The sequence below is a fragment of the Babylonia areolata genome, chromosome 32, assembly GCF_041734735.1.
Source record: "Babylonia areolata isolate BAREFJ2019XMU chromosome 32, ASM4173473v1, whole genome shotgun sequence".
Classification (NCBI taxonomy): Eukaryota; Metazoa; Mollusca; class Gastropoda; order Neogastropoda; family Buccinidae; genus Babylonia; species Babylonia areolata.
The window spans coordinates 19,500,360-19,517,854 of NC_134907.1; the positions used below are offsets into that span (position 1 = coordinate 19,500,360).

Consider the following 17,495-nt stretch of genomic DNA (forward strand, 5'->3'; position numbering starts at 1 on the left):
ACTTTCATGCTCCAGAGTTGCAGTGAATCAGCTGAGAGGTCACCAAGTTCATTGTGTATTGACCTAGTTATTTGTCGGGTATATGCGTGTTGGTGTTAGTGTGTTTGTCAGTGTGTGTTGGTGTCAATGTGTTTGTGTGTGTCAATGTTTGTATGTGTGTGGGGGTAGGGGTGTGTGTGTGTGTGGGGGGGGGGGTGTCAATGTTTGCGTCAGTGTGTGTGTGTTGGTGTGTCAGTATGTGTGTCAATGTGTGTGTGTGTGTGTGTGTGTATGTGTTACTTTCATGCTCCAGAGTTGCAGTGAATCAGCTGAGAGGTCACCAAGTTCATTGTGTATTGACCTAGTTATTTGTCGGGGTTTTATTTTTCCATTGGCTGGCTTACTGGTTGTTTTTTGTTTTGTTGTTGTTGTTGTTGTGATAATTCTGATAATAAAGATATAGTGTCTTTGCTGTCAGTTCATTTTGTCAAGTGTCTGGTTTTAACCTAAGATAAGCAACCACTTTGTATATAAACGTGATTGTTTTGTTTTTTTAAGTTGCGCAGACTCAGATGCAAACATTGGACACACACACACACACACACACACACACACACACACACATACGCACGCACCATAGGAAGTGTAAAGTGGAACACATTTTTATTATCTAAATCTTTATTGGAAGAAGATGCAACACAAAGAAAATGACACAACATGGACAAGCAACTGTTTTTACATTATGTCCAGACATGAAAAAAAAATCTATTGAAAGTAATGGCCAAAACGTTTATACTACAGCATCAAAGTGCACCCAAAAAAAATGGAAAAAAAAAAAAACACCACCAAAAAAACACCAAGGTTCTAAGCTGATAAAATGGGCTGCCTGGAACATTTAAATTCTACAAATCGACAAAAACACTGAATTTTGTTTTTGTTTTGTTTTCACATGAATTCACAAAACATGGCTGGGCTGGTGTTTGGTCTGACAACAATAACACTTAGGAACTCTCTCAAAAGCCTGAAAACAAGATTCTTTTTTTCTTTCATTTTTTTAAATGAATGAATGGCTTTTTATTAAAGCGTACAGTTTAAAGTTGTTTTTTAAAGTTGTTTTTATTCTTTATTTCCTTTTTTTTTTAAAATACTTGTTTTCAATAATCAAATATGTAATTTAATATACCAAATTTACATTCTTTTTCTTTTTTTAATAACATCCTTGTTATGAGTAACACTTATGGAGGATTATGCATAAAATAAAAAGTGTAGTTTTAATTATGATCTTTGACACGGGGAATCTGACAAGAAAATTAATGAGGATTTTGATGTCGTATGGCACATATGTGTAACTGCATTTTGACAATATTATCTTCTTGGAGATAAAATTTCAGCAAATTTCAAATAGTCCCATGAAAATATTCATTTTTGACAATTGTTTTTAGAAACACCTGTGAAATGTAAATAATGCTTCATCACTTTCTATATATATATTCCCTCATAAATCCACTTATTGTTAAAACCATTTACCTGGACTAAACTATTAAAAAAAGAAAAAGAGAAAAAGTAAACACATTATATCTGGATACAATACAAAACATTTATCTATAAACATATGTCAAATCAAAAATGATAAAAGTGTTTAGCAGCTGAAAATTAACAAATGTAGAATAAATCTTACAGAAATACCTACAAGACTGAAATGAATATTTACGCAAAATAACTGTGGAATTGCTGCAAAGTTGTAATCAATCGTGAGAACATGAATATCTCAGTCACTGAGACTGGTCTGGAAGTTAGCATTCCATCGATACAGATTAACTGACCATAAACTCTTGCAGATAAATCATCAGTATAGATTACTGACCAAAATTGCTGACAGACAATGTATCTCTGTAATATACTGCTGTGCTTACAGAAAATTTAAATCAAAACTTGATAAACGTATTTCACTGGGAATGATATGATTTTTTCTTACAAATCAGCCAGAGATAAGCAACTGATGTTTCCATGAAGTCATACAGTCCAAGTGAAACTCATGGCATTTTACAAAAATGTAAAAGTGGATTGTAGATATCAAAGGTTATCATAATTTGAAAAAAAATAAAAAATAAAAACCACACACACACACACTGAATATTTAGAAAGCATACAATAAAGCACCACTAGCAAAAACTGTACATAACATTTTTTTTCCAAAATGAAAACATGTCCAATAGTCAACTTCAAAGATATATGTGCTTAGTAAACTATTATTTTTCAAAGAAAAGCAACACTAATGAAATTAAAAATCACCAATAGGTAGGAACATAAACATGCAAAAAAGCAAAAAACAAACAAAAAAAACAACAACAAACAAACAAAAAAAGCAAAAAAAAGAATATGGAAATTCAACAAGAAATCGCCTTTTCCCCAGTTATTGAAATGATCCTTCTCTTGTTTGCAACTTGAGCAAGTACCTTTATTCATTTAGCCAGGACTGTACTGCACTGTACTGTACTGTATACTGTATTATACTGTACTGTACTGGATTGTACTGTTTTGAACTGTATTGTATGGTATTGCATTGTATTTAAGATATTTTTTCGGTTTGCAAGTGTATTTGTTTTTGTATCTAAGTGGATTTTTGTAAACAATTTTGCCAGGGACAACCCTTTTAATGAAGTGGGTTCTTTTACGTGCACTTTTTTTTTTTTTAAACAATGGTGAGATTCTTTCTTATTACTCCCATCAATGTGGGAACCTTTTAATTAACATGTGTCTGCCTTGTGCGGCGGTATTACACAAACAGATATACAGAGAGGGAAGAAAGGAAAGAAAGAGAGCGACATGTTGAAAGACAGAGAAAAGAGAGACAGCAGTGGAAACCTGACAGAGGAAACCTTCACCTGTAGAATGCATTTTGGCCAGGCTCAGAAAATCCATCGTCTGCCAGTTCAAGAAGAAAAACACAAACCAAAAACAACAAGAAAATCCAACAAACAAAAAATAGACCCCAACAGAACTTGTAAAGAACAAGTACAGAAGCTCAGAATGGAATGTAAACGAAACAGACCGCTGGAGAGTTCCGCTGCCATTTTGGATCTAGAACATGCGCGTCTTAACTTTCATCAAAATAGCGAGCAATGAATCAACATACACAAAAGCAGCAAACATGTGCTGTCCTCCATTTCTTCAGTTGATGGCCTCCGTTCCTACAACCAAACACTGTACAATGAAGCGCCATCGTATGCACAACAAGAAAAACCGAAATATGAAGCAAAAAGTTGAAAAAAAGCCTGCTCTTCTGCACACTGAGCCTCTCTCAATCGCTTTTGTTGCTTGCAATGTTGGAGAGCCAATCAACTTTGAAAGCACAGATCATGTAATGCACCTCTACAAATCATGGAAGCATGGAACTCTCCAGCGGTTTATTTTCACTGGTTACCACCACCAAAAACAGTACCACCTGCGACACACATAGCAAGGCCCCCACCACCACCTGACGTGCCAACCATAGTAATATCCACATGGCCACCTGAAGAAGAGGAATTGACAGTAACGCCTGTATATTACGACAGTCCGGTACCTTCTGAAGCACATCCTCCACCGACAACAGAGAGACCGCTTCTTCCTGGCATCCGCAGAGTCTGAAACACATCAGTTGATAATGAGTCAGCTGATTATAGCATTGTGGAAAGAATCTTTTCAAAGGGAGCACAAGCAACATTGGCCATGGAACCTCATGAAGGGGTGGCATAACACGTATGTGGCAAAAATAAACGCTTCAGCAGAATATTACAATCAGTGACATTTCTTATGTTGTGTCATTGTTTTCTGTTATCTTGTGTTGTCACCTGAATGACGAGATGGTCAGCTGGACTTTCCCAGTCAAACCTGGGAGACAGGGCAAGAGTGGGTTTTGAACCTGGCCTTAAATGTAGTTGTGTTAATCTGATGCTTTGTTCTTGCTATTAATCTGTTTTTCACATGTGTTATGTTCAGAACTCTTGTAAACTCTGTTTACGCATACCCAGATTCAAACACTCGACTGTTGGCCGCCGTTCTTTCTCTGTCTCTGGACCTTGGGATTGGAATGAACTTCCTCTTTCGCTTTGTCAAGTCTCCACACTCAGCTCTTTCAAGTCTGGCCTTAAAACCCACCTCTTCCCAAAATAGCCTCCCTTGCCTGGCCTTCCTTGTCTTTATTTTCTACAGTTTTAGAGTTATGCATTCGTGTGAATGACTGGTGTGAAAGCGCTTTGATTTGCACAAGATTCAGCGCTATATAAATACCATTATTATTATTATTATTATTAACATATATTTATTTGGGTATGTTGCATGATTAAAGAGGAAGGTGTCAGAATGGTTAAGATCTGCCAATACAGTGTTCGTGAGGTTCTGGGTTCAAATTTTGGTCTCACACTTTCTCCCAAGTTTGGCTGGAAAATCAAACTGAGCATCAAATCATTGGGATGAGATGATGAAGTGAGGCCCCGTGTGCAGCAAACTCTTGGTGCACTAAAAGTGTAGTTCTCTGGTTATTTTGAAGAAATCCACTCTGATAGGAACACATATCTATCTACATGCACTCACGGCCTGACCGTGTGTTGGGTTACGTTGCTGGTCAGGCATCTGCCTGGCAGATGTGGTGTGGAGTATATCAATTTATCCGAACATGGTGGCAATTTCTTGAGAAACTGAACTGAAACTGATGCACAAAACTGAAGTCTGACTGTTCATACAACACTGTCATATTTCCAGGCCTTGTCAGAACGCTGAATTCTGGCCCAAGTTTGATCCCCAGTTTCGGGGATAAAAACAAGTCATATACATAAAAGCCCACTTGCACATACAAGTGAACATGGGAGTTGGCAGCCCATAAACAGCAGCCCATGAATGAAGATGAAGAAAACTTCAAAATGGTACTCTCCAAGTGAGGAAGCTCATCCTGTCTTGTCAGTTTGGGTTTCAAGGGGTTAAAGAAAGCACGCTGATCAATACATGCTTTACCACATCTGCTTTAACCCATTCAACCCTGAGGAGCTACACTCCCAGCAGGCTTCCCTGCCATTTTGATGCAGTAAAAATCAGAAAATATTCTGAAACCAGCTGGTGTTTCCTTCAAACTGACACGTTGTGTTCACAAAGCTGGAAATACACGCACATGCAACCACACACAGACACACACACAGCACACAGACACACACACACACACACACACACACACACGCAACCACATACACATGCACACACAGATACACACACACATGCAACCACTCACACACACCCCAACTCATACACACACACTTACCATCCTCCTCTGCAGATGTGTCGTCCTCGGTTGCATTGCGTGTGTTCGCTTCCACCAGTTCTGTGATTGTGCGGTTGACGCACAACTTGCGCAGGAGGGGGGGCAGGTCGGAAATGGTCAGGTTTTTGCCTTCTTCATAGTCCGTCACGTTTGTCTCAGTTCCTACCATCGTCTGCGGAAGATAGTCAGGCACGATACAGTTTAAAAAACATTTAAGTTCAAAGAAGATTTTGAAATGTAAAATATTCTTTTCAATAAATAAACAAGAACACTCACAGTACTCCTTTACACATTAAGGCCACAGCAGTTTATGACAAGGTATGAACAATATTTATTGCCAACAATACAAATGTCATACTGACATTCTAAAAAAAAACCTAACATATACATATATATGTATTAATGTTTGCTGGAAATACTTTGTCTGTCAATACCAAGTTTGGATTAAACATAGAGATGTTTTTCCATTCACACCACTACCAATGACAGGTTGCAAATCTTTAGGATTTAGCTGAATCTCTGGAATGTGAAAGGTTTATTCTGTTTAGCCTCAGCAGCCACAAGATTCTATTAGGTCATTCCCAGTTTGTAGCCGGAATGTTTGTTTTGGGTCTTAAGAGAGCAGGATGTTTTATTTCATGTCCGCAGTCAAAAGAAAAGAAAAACAAATTCTGGACAAAATATTGATAGTGATCCACAGAATATTGACACTAATAGTAATACACATAATATTGACACAACACAGAATATTGACACTAGTACACAGAATATTGACACTGAGTATACAATCAACATGTTTACTGCATAAAACATTTTAAAGAGGGGGCTGAATTATCTGACATAAAAATAATCTTGAGCAAATGCGGCCGTCTTGCCTGAAATGTCTTGTCACTGCCAAAATTGTGCATTCAACTGATCATTCATGATCACATATTATTGAAGGAGGTCAAGGAGGCTACTAAATTTTTATTCAGAGCAAGATTTGTGCATAGGCCTCATCACTTACAACATATTCATATTGTCCTTGAACGACATTAAAAAAATCAACGAATCTGAATTGACAAACCTATACTGTGATCATAAAACAATGAAATGCTGATTGATGTGGGCTGCTTATGACAGAACTGCTCCATTTCCAACATATAATTAGTGGTCCGACAAACGCTCATTTTTGACTGTGAGCAAAGATATGATTTGGATTGTTAAGTAATGTAACCACCCATCCCCATTTCCCCTCATCCCCCTCAACTGTTTTTTTGTTTGTTTTTTTTGTTGTTGTTGTTTTTTTGTTGTTGTTTTTTTGTTCGTTTGTTTTTTTTTCGTTGTTCTGCAGCAGGGATCACTCACGAGTGACCAAGGCTTTGCCTCTTGTTATATTCTTTGAATTGTAGCCAAGCACACATGCACCTGCAACCGCTAAAGCACACACACACACACACACACACACACCAATATTAGGATGAGAAGGTAAACTGAGGTCCTGTGTGCACGATGCATTTAGTGCACGTAAAAGAACCCATGGCAACAAAAGGGTTATCCTTGGCAAAATTCAGTAGAAAAATCCACTTTGATAGGAAATAAAAACCTGCAGGCAGGAAAAAATATTTTTAAAAAAGGGTGGCACTCTCACAGTCTCAGTGTAGCGATGCGCTCTCCACAGGGGAGAGCAGCCTGAATTTCACACAGAGAAATCTGTTGTGACAAAAAGAGTGATACAGTACAATACAATACAAGAAAAAGACAGACTATACCTCATCCACAGCAGTGCGGCCATTCTGGCAGGTCTGCTTGGCGTCTGGCACTCTCTTGACGTAGCAGACATCTGGGGATGAGCTCATTAGTACCAGTTCTGTGTCCTGCACATACACACACACACACACACACACACACACACACACACACACACAACAATGCAAACACAAATACACCCACCACACAATGCAATACAATACATACACACACACACACACACACACACTCAACATGCATGCACACACGCACACACAGTTTCAATGTCAGTATCAAGGAGTCAGAGTATGCAGACAGCTCCACATACACTACGTCACACGTGCTGTAAAGAAAAAAAAATGTAGCAGATGCCTGACAGTAGCCACTTCATTACAGCAGATCAATTAATCAACAAACAGAGTGAATTAAAGGAGAAGTCAGCAAATCAACAAGAAGCTGACAAAAGAAAAGAAAAAAGAAAAGAAGTACACAAAGAAGAAAATGCAGAACTTGGAAGTAGAAAAAGAAAATAAAACAGTACACTGGTTATATCTTAAACCTGTTACTGTCTTTGTTAAGTCTTCAATCCGTTCATAATTACTCAATTAGGAACAGACTCAGTACAGTTCTTTTCATTAAAAAAAAAAAAAAAAAATTTTTACGATTGTGACCATTAAATAAATTCAAAGTGAATTTCACAGGAAAAGAGACCATGGAAAAACAACAACAATGTAATTGATCATAACAAGGATAAAGAAGGAAATAAAAGATTCAAAAGAGAAAACATGACAAAAATATTTCTTTGAATTAGGAAGAAGATATAAAAAAAAAAAATAAAAATAAAAAAGAATAAGGAATTACATCATCTTCTAAATTCTGGAAATGAATGTTTTTTATGTGTTTTTTTGTTTGTTTGTTTTTGTTGTTGTTGTTTGTGTGTATGTGTGTGTGTGTGTGTTTTCTAATCTGTTTACTTTGGTTATGCATATTAGGGTGTGTGTGTATGTGTGTGTGAAAGTGGGCAGACATATATATATATATATATATTGAGGTCAGGTCAGGTCATTAGATCTGCTACTGGTAACCTGTAATCCAGTACAACCTGTTCAGGGTCGGGTTGCCGGCGACTAAACCGGCACTCCCACCGCTCCCTTCCGGGACTGGTGAGGCGGGTGGCTAGACACCCTTATGGAGATCCATAAAAGGGCGTTGGCTCAGGAGAGCCACCGACGGCCATCTAGCTCCACTGTGCTGTGTGCATGCCACACGCAGTTGGTCCCCGGGGTGTGTCTACCCATGCATGCGAAGTCTGGATCCGGCAGAATCTGCGGAAGAAACCTATCGGTTCAACGGAGAGGAAGGCGGTTACAGCAACGCACTGTGGAGTGCAGAGAGCAAGATGAGACACCGAAAGGATATCTTGGTCATCCACTGCATCCGTGCTCATCCTCCAGTCGTCTCGACTTAGTCTTGCCACTGGAAATTGGTGGACCCGGACGAGAGAGTGAGGTTGACGTTGCGCAACTCCTCTTCACTTTAAACAAACTCATCGCGCAAGTCATCAGTCATCCAAAATGACCTTTCATCCTTCATCATTTCATCACCCCCAAGTCCTGTGGCGACAGGCGAGCGACGAAACGACAGGTGTGGGTACACTGGCAGTCGCAGTCGCAGACCTGCACGCAGGCGGCTCAGGCCATAGGGTCGTTCTTCGTCGACAGGAGCAGCGATGGAGCTCGGCAGCCGTCTGAGCGTCTGAGCAGCCCTCTTTAGGAATGCACTGCTCACCTCCCTGGCATGAGGAAGGGGCTAGAAAAGGTGCCCTAAAAATTGCCTGCTCCATATCACCCTGGCCAGCATACCGCGGCTGGCGGGGACCCTACATCAGCGGTCGAAACAACAAGAAAGAAAAGAAAAAAGCAAGGATCGTTCCTCTCACCATTGGTGCTTGGAACATAAGGACTCTCCTGGACAGAGATAACGCGGACAGACCCCAAAGGAGAACGGCACTAGTTGCATCCGAACTCGCCAGATACAACATTGACATCGCAGCCTTGAGTGAGACTCGGCTTGCAGGTGAAGGCCAGCTCTGTGAACGGGGATCTGGTTACACCTTCTTCTGGAGTGGACGAGGAAGCGAAGAGCGACGTGAGGCTGGCGTTGGTTTTGCAGTAAAAACAGCACTTGTCAGCAAGCTAGCTGGAATCCCAAAGGGAGTCAACGATAGGCTTATGACCATGAAACTCCCACTGGCATCTGGCCAGAAGCACCTCACCATTGTCAGTGCCTACGCCCCAACCATGACCAACCCGGATGAAGTGAAGGCGAAGTTCTACGAGGACCTTCACTCTGTCATTGCTGCTATCCCTAAAGCAGACAAGCTCATCATTCTTGGGGACTTCAATGCTAGAGTTGGCTCTGACTACATCTCCTGGGATGGAGTGATTGGAAAGCACGGTGTGGGCCACTGCAACCCAAATGGATTGCTTTTGCTTCAGACCTGTGCAGAGCACGAACTGCTGATAACCAACACAGTTTTCTGCCTCCCTACCCGTAACAGGACGTCATGGATGCACCCTCGCTCAAAGCATTGGCATCTCATCGATTATGTCATCGTCAGGAAAAGGGATAGGCAAGATGTACGTGTAACAAAGACCATGTGTGGCGCCGAGTGTTGGACAGACCATCGCCTTGTAGTCTCGAAGCTGAATATTCGTATATATATATATATGTTATGTAACTCTATGGCAAGTTATGTAATAATGTTCCACATATGTTCTTCTGAATTTTTGCGTTTATTTTCTTAAATTCATTTTATTTAATTTCTTTTTTTTTCTCTTATCTACTTTTTGCTGCCATTATATAAAAAACATATCTGTAAAATCTTGAATGAAAAGGTTTAGAAAAAAGAAAAAAAGAATCACATCATCCAGGTCGTCCACGACAGTGCTGTTGGAAGTGTTGGTGGCAGTGATGCTGATGTGGACATTGCAGCCTTCATCCACCACCGACGTTTCGTTCACCTCTTCGCCATCCTCCGTCACCTCTGTAAATGACTAAAGACACACACAAACATCACCATCATCCTCACTGTAGTCGATAAATTCATTCAGAAACAAGCAGAATTTTTTTAAACTGTTGTTAGCCAGCAGGCATATTGTTTATTCCAGTGACTTCCCTTGCATTATAGCATCAAACCTATACATACAACTTATATCCTGTGCTACATATCACATTCCTTCCTTGTCAAGTTCAGAAATAACCATGGAATGACAACTGCATTATAATTTTATTATTACTTTTTTTTTTCTTTTTTTTATATTTTTATATATATATATAGAAAGCGCAAAAACAGACTATGAAATGTTCCTCAGGAGGGCTGTACTTATTCATATTAGCATTAAAAGCAAAATCTGCCTTCGATCTCATCTGGGAGAATCAATCCTTCTTATAGTTATAATTCAAACACTAGAATTTGTAGAAAACAGTAAACAAGTTACATCCCTTATTACATATCACAATCATCAGTCTCCTTTTCTTTCTCTGTGAGAATCTTTCGCAGTCATACAGTGATACACACACACACACACACACACACACGGAGAGAGAGAGACAGAGAGAGAGAGAGAGAGAACACAAGAGAGACAAATCTATACACAGAGACATCAGAAAGAGACAGAGAAACTCAGTCATTGCCATGACAAAAATTACCCTCAAACGCAAAAATATGAAATCTTTCTTGAACCATAAAGCTTTTTTTGTGTGAAAAAGCTGGCCATAATATCATCTCATGAGGCACTGTGGAAACGCAAAGCCCAGTTGCCTAGCGTCTTCTCTTACATCTGTATTTATGTCCCTTTGCAGAAGTTATGCAGTTGATTGTGATCAGTAGATAATTCATGAAATGGACAAAAAAGAGGTTACTGTTGACACAACTAATAAGACTGTACAAATCGAGTGAAAGATAAAACATATTTTGGGCAATTTGTATATTTCCCCTTCCTTAGACTTAGAAGAACCATAATTATTTCATTATGAAAATATATTTCTCAGTATGTTTTGAGATCAGCAAGATGTCCAGCAAGACACATACTGCATATATATGCTGAATACCAGTTTACAAGGAATACACAAAGTTTACATTTCCTTCAATCAAAACGGGGTATGAAGGAAGAAAAGACCATTGCTGGACAATGGATACCAACATATCAGTCTCAGTGTACCCACCCAAATGTGTCTTCCAGATCGGAGTCATTCTTATTTGTGTTTCCATGGCATTAATCACTTCCATCATTAGATTTGTTGTAGCATGCTATGCATATATTGAATCTTTTTTTCTTTTCTTTTTTCTTTTTGATTTGAACAAATAGATCTGTCGACAGCACCAACTTTCGGTTACAACTCTTCACTTCGCTCTCTCTCCATTGCTTTCTGTTGTTTCGTAAACCTCTGTTCAGTGAACTTACATCTGCGTGGATGTTTCCTGTCTTTTCTTGTAAGAAGGCAAAGCTGAGTCAGAAAACCACACACCTCAAAGCGTGGAAAATTATTTTTAAAAAGAAAGAAAAAAAAAAGCACTTTAAACAACACAGTTCAGTGAATGGAGCCATATGCAGAAGGGAGGCAATGCAGCAAATGTCTTAATACCATGTAAAAACAAATACAAGAAAGAAACAAACAACAAAAGTTACGAAGACATTGCGGGAACGGGAACGCGCATGTGCATCTATACTGAAATCAAATAAACAAATAAGCAAGTAAATGTAAAACAAAATAATACTGAAATATATACTCACGGCAGCAGGCAAATATTTTGAAATTGCACAACTTATATATATATTTTTTAAAGTATATATTTATATATGAAAGGTAACATTTTATCATGAACAGTGCAGTACAAACACTGAAGAAATCACAGTGTTTAATTTCAAAGCGCGCGCACACACACACACACACACACACACACACACACACACACAATGGAAATAAAACATATTATTCACCAACTGACAAAACAGGGCATTAAAATAACTTTCTGTTGTGTACCTTCGCACTGTGGAATATCTTCAAATGAGTGGGTAGACCAAGCAGCTAGAAGAGCAGCACGTAATTTCGAAAGCGCAGTACAACTTGACATCCAGTTAGATCTACATGAATGCATTAGCTGTATAGAAAATGTATCTAGAAATCGATTTAAGAAATTACTTATAGATTCAAATAATCAATATTACCAATGTTGTGTAAACACAAAGAATGCAGCAAATCCCAAACATTTTCTAAATTCAACACCAGCAGCACATTCAAGACAAATTACAAGTTTAATGTATAGACTTCGTTTAAATGCCTTTCACACAAAATTTTCTAAAAATATAAAATGTATATGCGGTAAACAAATAACTGTAAGCCATCTACTCATTCATTGTCCGACCATAAGACAGTTACTTCCAAAAGATGTAGTTGATGACTTTTCTTCCAATATTTCATGAGCCACTGAAAAGATTTTGAATGATTATTCATTACTTAGAATGTTTTCAGAAATTTTAAACTCCAGTCCAGTTGGTATCCTCCTTTGATGTATTATATTTAATACTGTTATTTATATTTACATTGCTGTAGGTTAATACTTGTTGATGTGCATATACATATTCTCCTTCCCATGACAACTCATTCAATACACACCACAACCTCTTTAGACTTTTTCTTATAATATACTTTTCCTCTGATACATAACATGAACTTTTTTTCTTTTTTTTCTTTTTTTCTTTTTTTACACTAATATTCACATGCATTCCCTTTCCTTTATACACTACTTTACTCCTTTCCGTCTAAAAACACTCATAGTGAATAGACGTTAAACTGAAGAAAAACTTCTTATTAATTCAGTATGTCTGTCTCCACTGCACAGCAAATTGTAACCCAGCTACGAACCGTAGTTACCATCATGAATCAGTTAAGTGTAGCACGTCCTCATATGTATCAATAAGTCACAGTACAGCGTTATACTGATACCTTCTTGATCAAGCTGTTGTCATCAGACTCAACAATGGCGGCCAGTTCTTCTTCGGTGATGCCGCCATCGTTCTCCTCGGCAGGGGTGGTTACTGTGACAGACGCTGGCTGACAAACATGAGCTGTTGCCAATAGCAGGAGGCACCACTGCCAACAGACACCAGAACAATCCACCCCGTGTACCTTCTGTGGCAATTGTTTTCATTATCCATCTGCCCCAGCCCCTTCTCAAGTTATTTTTTTAAACTGAATTAGGCATGACACTTTTAGGAAATGAATTCTTTGGTTTCTGATTTGGACACGCACACACAGCTTGACTATATAAATATACATACATACCTACCGCTTTACGTTTCGATATTCTCGAGACTGAGTCAAAAAGTGTTTATTCTCTTGAACTGACCACTACCAGAAACTCTCAGTAACAAAACAAACCTCCTTGGCTAAACAAGGCCCTATACATTAATTAATTAATTACAACGCGTTGGTAAAGACGAGCGATGCCTCACCAGAAACGAGTTCATCGTGGCTGGAAGCAGTTACTTCGGACGCCTGAGGGAAGGAAACTTGGATGTCGTCTGCCTAGAGACTGGAAACTGCAGAGTTCTGGAAGTGATACTTTGTTCTTCTTCTGCTTTGCTGGCCAGGCATCTGGAGAGCGTCCGCTTCTTGCAGGGAAAGGGCGATGTTTCCCCAGCTTTTATAGAAAGCAACTAGGAAGAAGGACATGGGAAAATGCCCGGGGGGTGACCTTGAGGGCATCAGTGGTAAGTGCTTCCTGATGCCAGAGATCCGGTTTTGGTCGGGGGGTGGGGGGGGGGGGCATGGGGGGGTATCGTTGATTGATGCTTTGTTATCAGCAGACCAATCGGCATTACCCCTACAAAAAAACACCCCACCCCACCCCCTCCCGCGACACACCCTCCTCCCTCCCCCCCTGCTCCTTTCCATAACCACGGGTCCCCCCCTGTCCCCCCCTACCGCCCCCTTCACTGTTTATTTCAGGGAATGTTTTACCCTCAGATGGGTTTGAAAAACTGCAGGTGGGTTGTAAACAGCGACTGTGTCGGGTCCTCATAAGGACTGATCAAGGTCATGTGCAATATGACATAGCACGTACTTGTACCTGGCTCAAAGCACGTTCACCAAGAAGCCGGGGTGCAGGAGAAGAAAATGTTAAACACACACACACACACACAAAACAAAAACAAAAAAACATACGAAACACAACTGAAAACAACAACAGCAACCAAAACACCACGTGCGCATGCACACACAGTATGAGATTGATAAGGATGATTTGATGATTCAAATTAATTGATGTGTGCTTGCGTACACGCGCGCGCGTATGTGTGTGTGTGTGTGTGTGTGTGTGTGTGTCTGTGGGTGAGTGCGAGCGTAGCATCTTGAAAAGCGCTTTTGTGATTATATCCGGCTGGTTTAACCGTGAAAAGCCTGTAATTCTCTCTCTCTCTCTCTCTCTCTCTCTGTCGTATCTTAATGCTACGTGCAGGAATGCACATTGTCTGTTTTGCACCACAACAGTTAATGCCGAGTTGATTTTTCGGTCCGTGTAGTATATACGGTTTGTCTTCCTGATATACCGTGGTTTTGTATTTTGCATTTCTTTCAATCGATTCTAGTTTGCACTCGTCATTGCGTATATTTTGGCACACCCATGTGTCTGAACACAGGAAAATGTTACAAGACAAATGTTACGAAACATAGTTGGAAAAAATGCATCTTGCTTTTAATGGTTTAACTTGTTTCCAGAACAGAAACGTTGGTTGCTTAATTTTGCATCGTCAGTAATTTGGGCACATGACAGGATGGTATATTGAGCACCCTTGCTCATATTTCATGCACCGTGTGCTCCAAAGAGCTGCACGTGATGGTAAATTGTTCCTTTTTTTCATTTTTTGATTGAAATCATTCTGTTTTATCAGTCGTTATGCATGGTTTTGGAGATTAAAGGTTTGACACGTGGGTATTTCATGGTGTTTGCGCACCGAAAACATTCTCATGCATTTCTTTGTTGCAGCTTCTGATAATTATGATAAAGTTCCAAGTTTAAAGTAGGTATATACTCAATTTTGTTTTGGTTCACACACACACACACATACACACTTTTTTTTTTAATGTATGTATGTATGTGGGGTATGGGCGTTGGGGTGTGGATGTGTGTGTGTGTGTGTGTGTGTGTGTGTGTGTGTGTGTGGATGTTTAAGGGTTAATTATCGATACTTTTAAGAATGCTGATAAACGTGTGTGTGCGTGTGTGTGTGTGCGTGCGCGAGCGCGCGGATACGTGTGCGTGTGCATGTTTATGCCGAAACCGCGTTACTTCCTGAGTTCTTGTTTTTTCCAGTTGGATATCATGAAACGAGCCACTCTCCCCAGATCATTGTTTACCTGTCTTCATGTAACTCGGGTAGGAGGAATATTACGTGGACAAGTGTCAACAGTTCGGCCAAACAAACAGGGTATCTATCTGCCGGCAATGCGTGTCCTTGTGGCTGTGCATTGAGCGGGTCTGGATCACTGCACTGCACTTGCTTTTCCACTTTAGTTGTGAGGAGGGTGCTCTTTGCGGCTTGATATCGTGAGGAAAACAAATGTATAGCGTCTACATAAGCCGGACCAGAGAAACTCCTCTGCATGCAAACAGACATGTGATCCCAAACTATCTGATGGCATAATAAAGCAGGAAGCTGGTATTTATGAACACTTCAACAACACGCACTTCAGAATCAAATGTGCATGCGTCCATCCTATGTCCTTTTTTCTTTTTTTTCTTTTTTTTTTTTCAGTATCTTCTTGCGCTTGCAGAATTCCTGCATGTTTGGTCTTTTGAATTTAAGTGAGTGGTTCCAGATGGAAACCCGGCAGACTTTAATTCATGAAGTCACTGCATCCACACTACAGATCTTCGCAAGGAAAAAAAGAACTCAGACACTCTGTCTATCGTATCGTATCGTATCGTATCGTATCATGTCGCATCGTATCATGTCGTGTCGTATCATGTCGCATCGCATCCCATCGTATCGTATCGTATCGTATCGTATCGTATCATGTCGCATGGTATCATGTCGTGTCGTATCATGTCGCATCGCATCCCATCGTATCGTATCGTATCGTATCGTATCGTATCGTATCATGTCGTGTCGTATCATGTCGTGTCGTATCATGTCGAATCGTATCGTATCCTTTCGTACTGTATTGTGTGTACATTGAACTCTGTGTGAAAAGAGTGCATACTGTTCAGTGTGTGTTGCGGACAGGTGCTCACAGGTACCTGTCTTGACCGAAGACATAAGTTGATGACTGTTATATCAGCCTGTATGTCAGTGATGTGTTATATCAGCCTTTATGTCAGTGATGTGTTATATCAGCCTTTATGGCAGTGATGTGTTATATCAGCCTGTATGTCAGGGATGTGTTATATCAGCCTGTATGTCAGGGATGTGTTATATCAGCCTGTATGTCAGTGATGTGTTATATCAGCCTTTACGTCAGTGATGTATTATATCAGTGATGTGTTATATCAGCCTGTATATCAGTGATGTGTTATATCAGCCTGTATGTCAGTGATGTGTTGTATCAGCCTTTATATCAGTGATGTGTTATATCAGCCTTTATGTCACTGATGTGTTATATCAGCCTTTATGTCAGTGATGTGCAGCGTGTTTTCAGATGATTGTTACTGACCTGGAATTAGGTTTCACGTGTATGTTGCAGGTGTGCTGCTTAGCAGAAAATGTGTGCTGCTTACCGTAGGGTGAGCTGCTTCATTTTGGGCTGAGCGTTGCTGAGATCTACTGGAGTTAATTCTGCTATGTGCTGTTTACTCTTATTTTTGTTTAGTTCGAGTAAATACTTGTTAAAAAAAAAAAACAACAACAACAACAACAACAACACACAGCTCCACGTGGCCCTGCTACTGGTGTGAGGAGAGAGTGTGAGTGTACATCCCTCTGCTGCTCTCATTTTCTTGTTTTTGTGTGTGTGTTTCTTGTTGTTGTTGTCTTCGAACCGATCCTGCTACTTCTCTATTCTTCTATTTCTCTCTACCCGTCCCCCTCCCCTGCCTTATCTCTCTTTTTTTTTTCTTCAATTTTTTTTTTTTTTTACATAGATAGATAGTTAGAAAGATATATAGATGAGAAAGAGAGAGAGACAGACACACAAACAGACAGACAGACAAACGGATCGATCGATCGATAGATAGATAGATAAAACAGAGAGAGACAGACAGGCAGATAGATAGATTGATAGACAGACAGACAGACAAATATATATATAGATAGATAGATAGATGGATTGATAGATAGATAGATGAGAAAGAGAGAGACAGACAGACACACAAACAGACAGACAGACAAACGGATCGATCAATAGATAAGTAAAACGTAAAACAGAGACAGACAGACAGACAGACAGAGCAGCGGAAATCCCACAGACGGAAAGGGGAGGTTACACACGAATC

General features: G+C 39.8%; 1 protein-coding gene across 1 annotated transcript; it reads right to left on the reverse strand.

The window, feature by feature from the left end:
* Nucleotides 1-639: 639 nt before the first annotated feature.
* Nucleotides 640-13,690, reverse strand: LOC143276373 (uncharacterized). The gene is made up of 6 exons (XM_076580848.1): nucleotides 13,519-13,690; nucleotides 13,010-13,156; nucleotides 9,925-10,056; nucleotides 7,024-7,128; nucleotides 5,273-5,444; nucleotides 640-3,605 (listed from the first exon to the last, which is right to left on the reverse strand). The coding sequence occupies exons 1-6, from the start codon at nucleotides 13,531-13,533 to the stop codon at nucleotides 3,400-3,402; spliced, it is 777 nt and encodes a 258-aa protein (XP_076436963.1). The 5' UTR covers nucleotides 13,534-13,690; the 3' UTR covers nucleotides 640-3,399.
* Nucleotides 13,691-17,495: the final 3,805 nt, after the last annotated feature.

What these genes read in the sequence shown, in the direction of transcription:
- LOC143276373 (XM_076580848.1), bottom strand. An exon ending in TCGTGGACGACCTGGATGAT is followed by an intron (nt 7,129 to 9,924) that starts GTGATTCTTTTT and finishes GTGTATGTGCAG; the next exon opens with GACACAGAACTGGTACTAAT. An exon ending in CACATCTGCAGAGGAGGATG is followed by an intron (nt 3,606 to 5,272) that starts GTAAGTGTGTGT and finishes GATGTGTTTCAG; the next exon opens with ACTCTGCGGATGCCAGGAAG.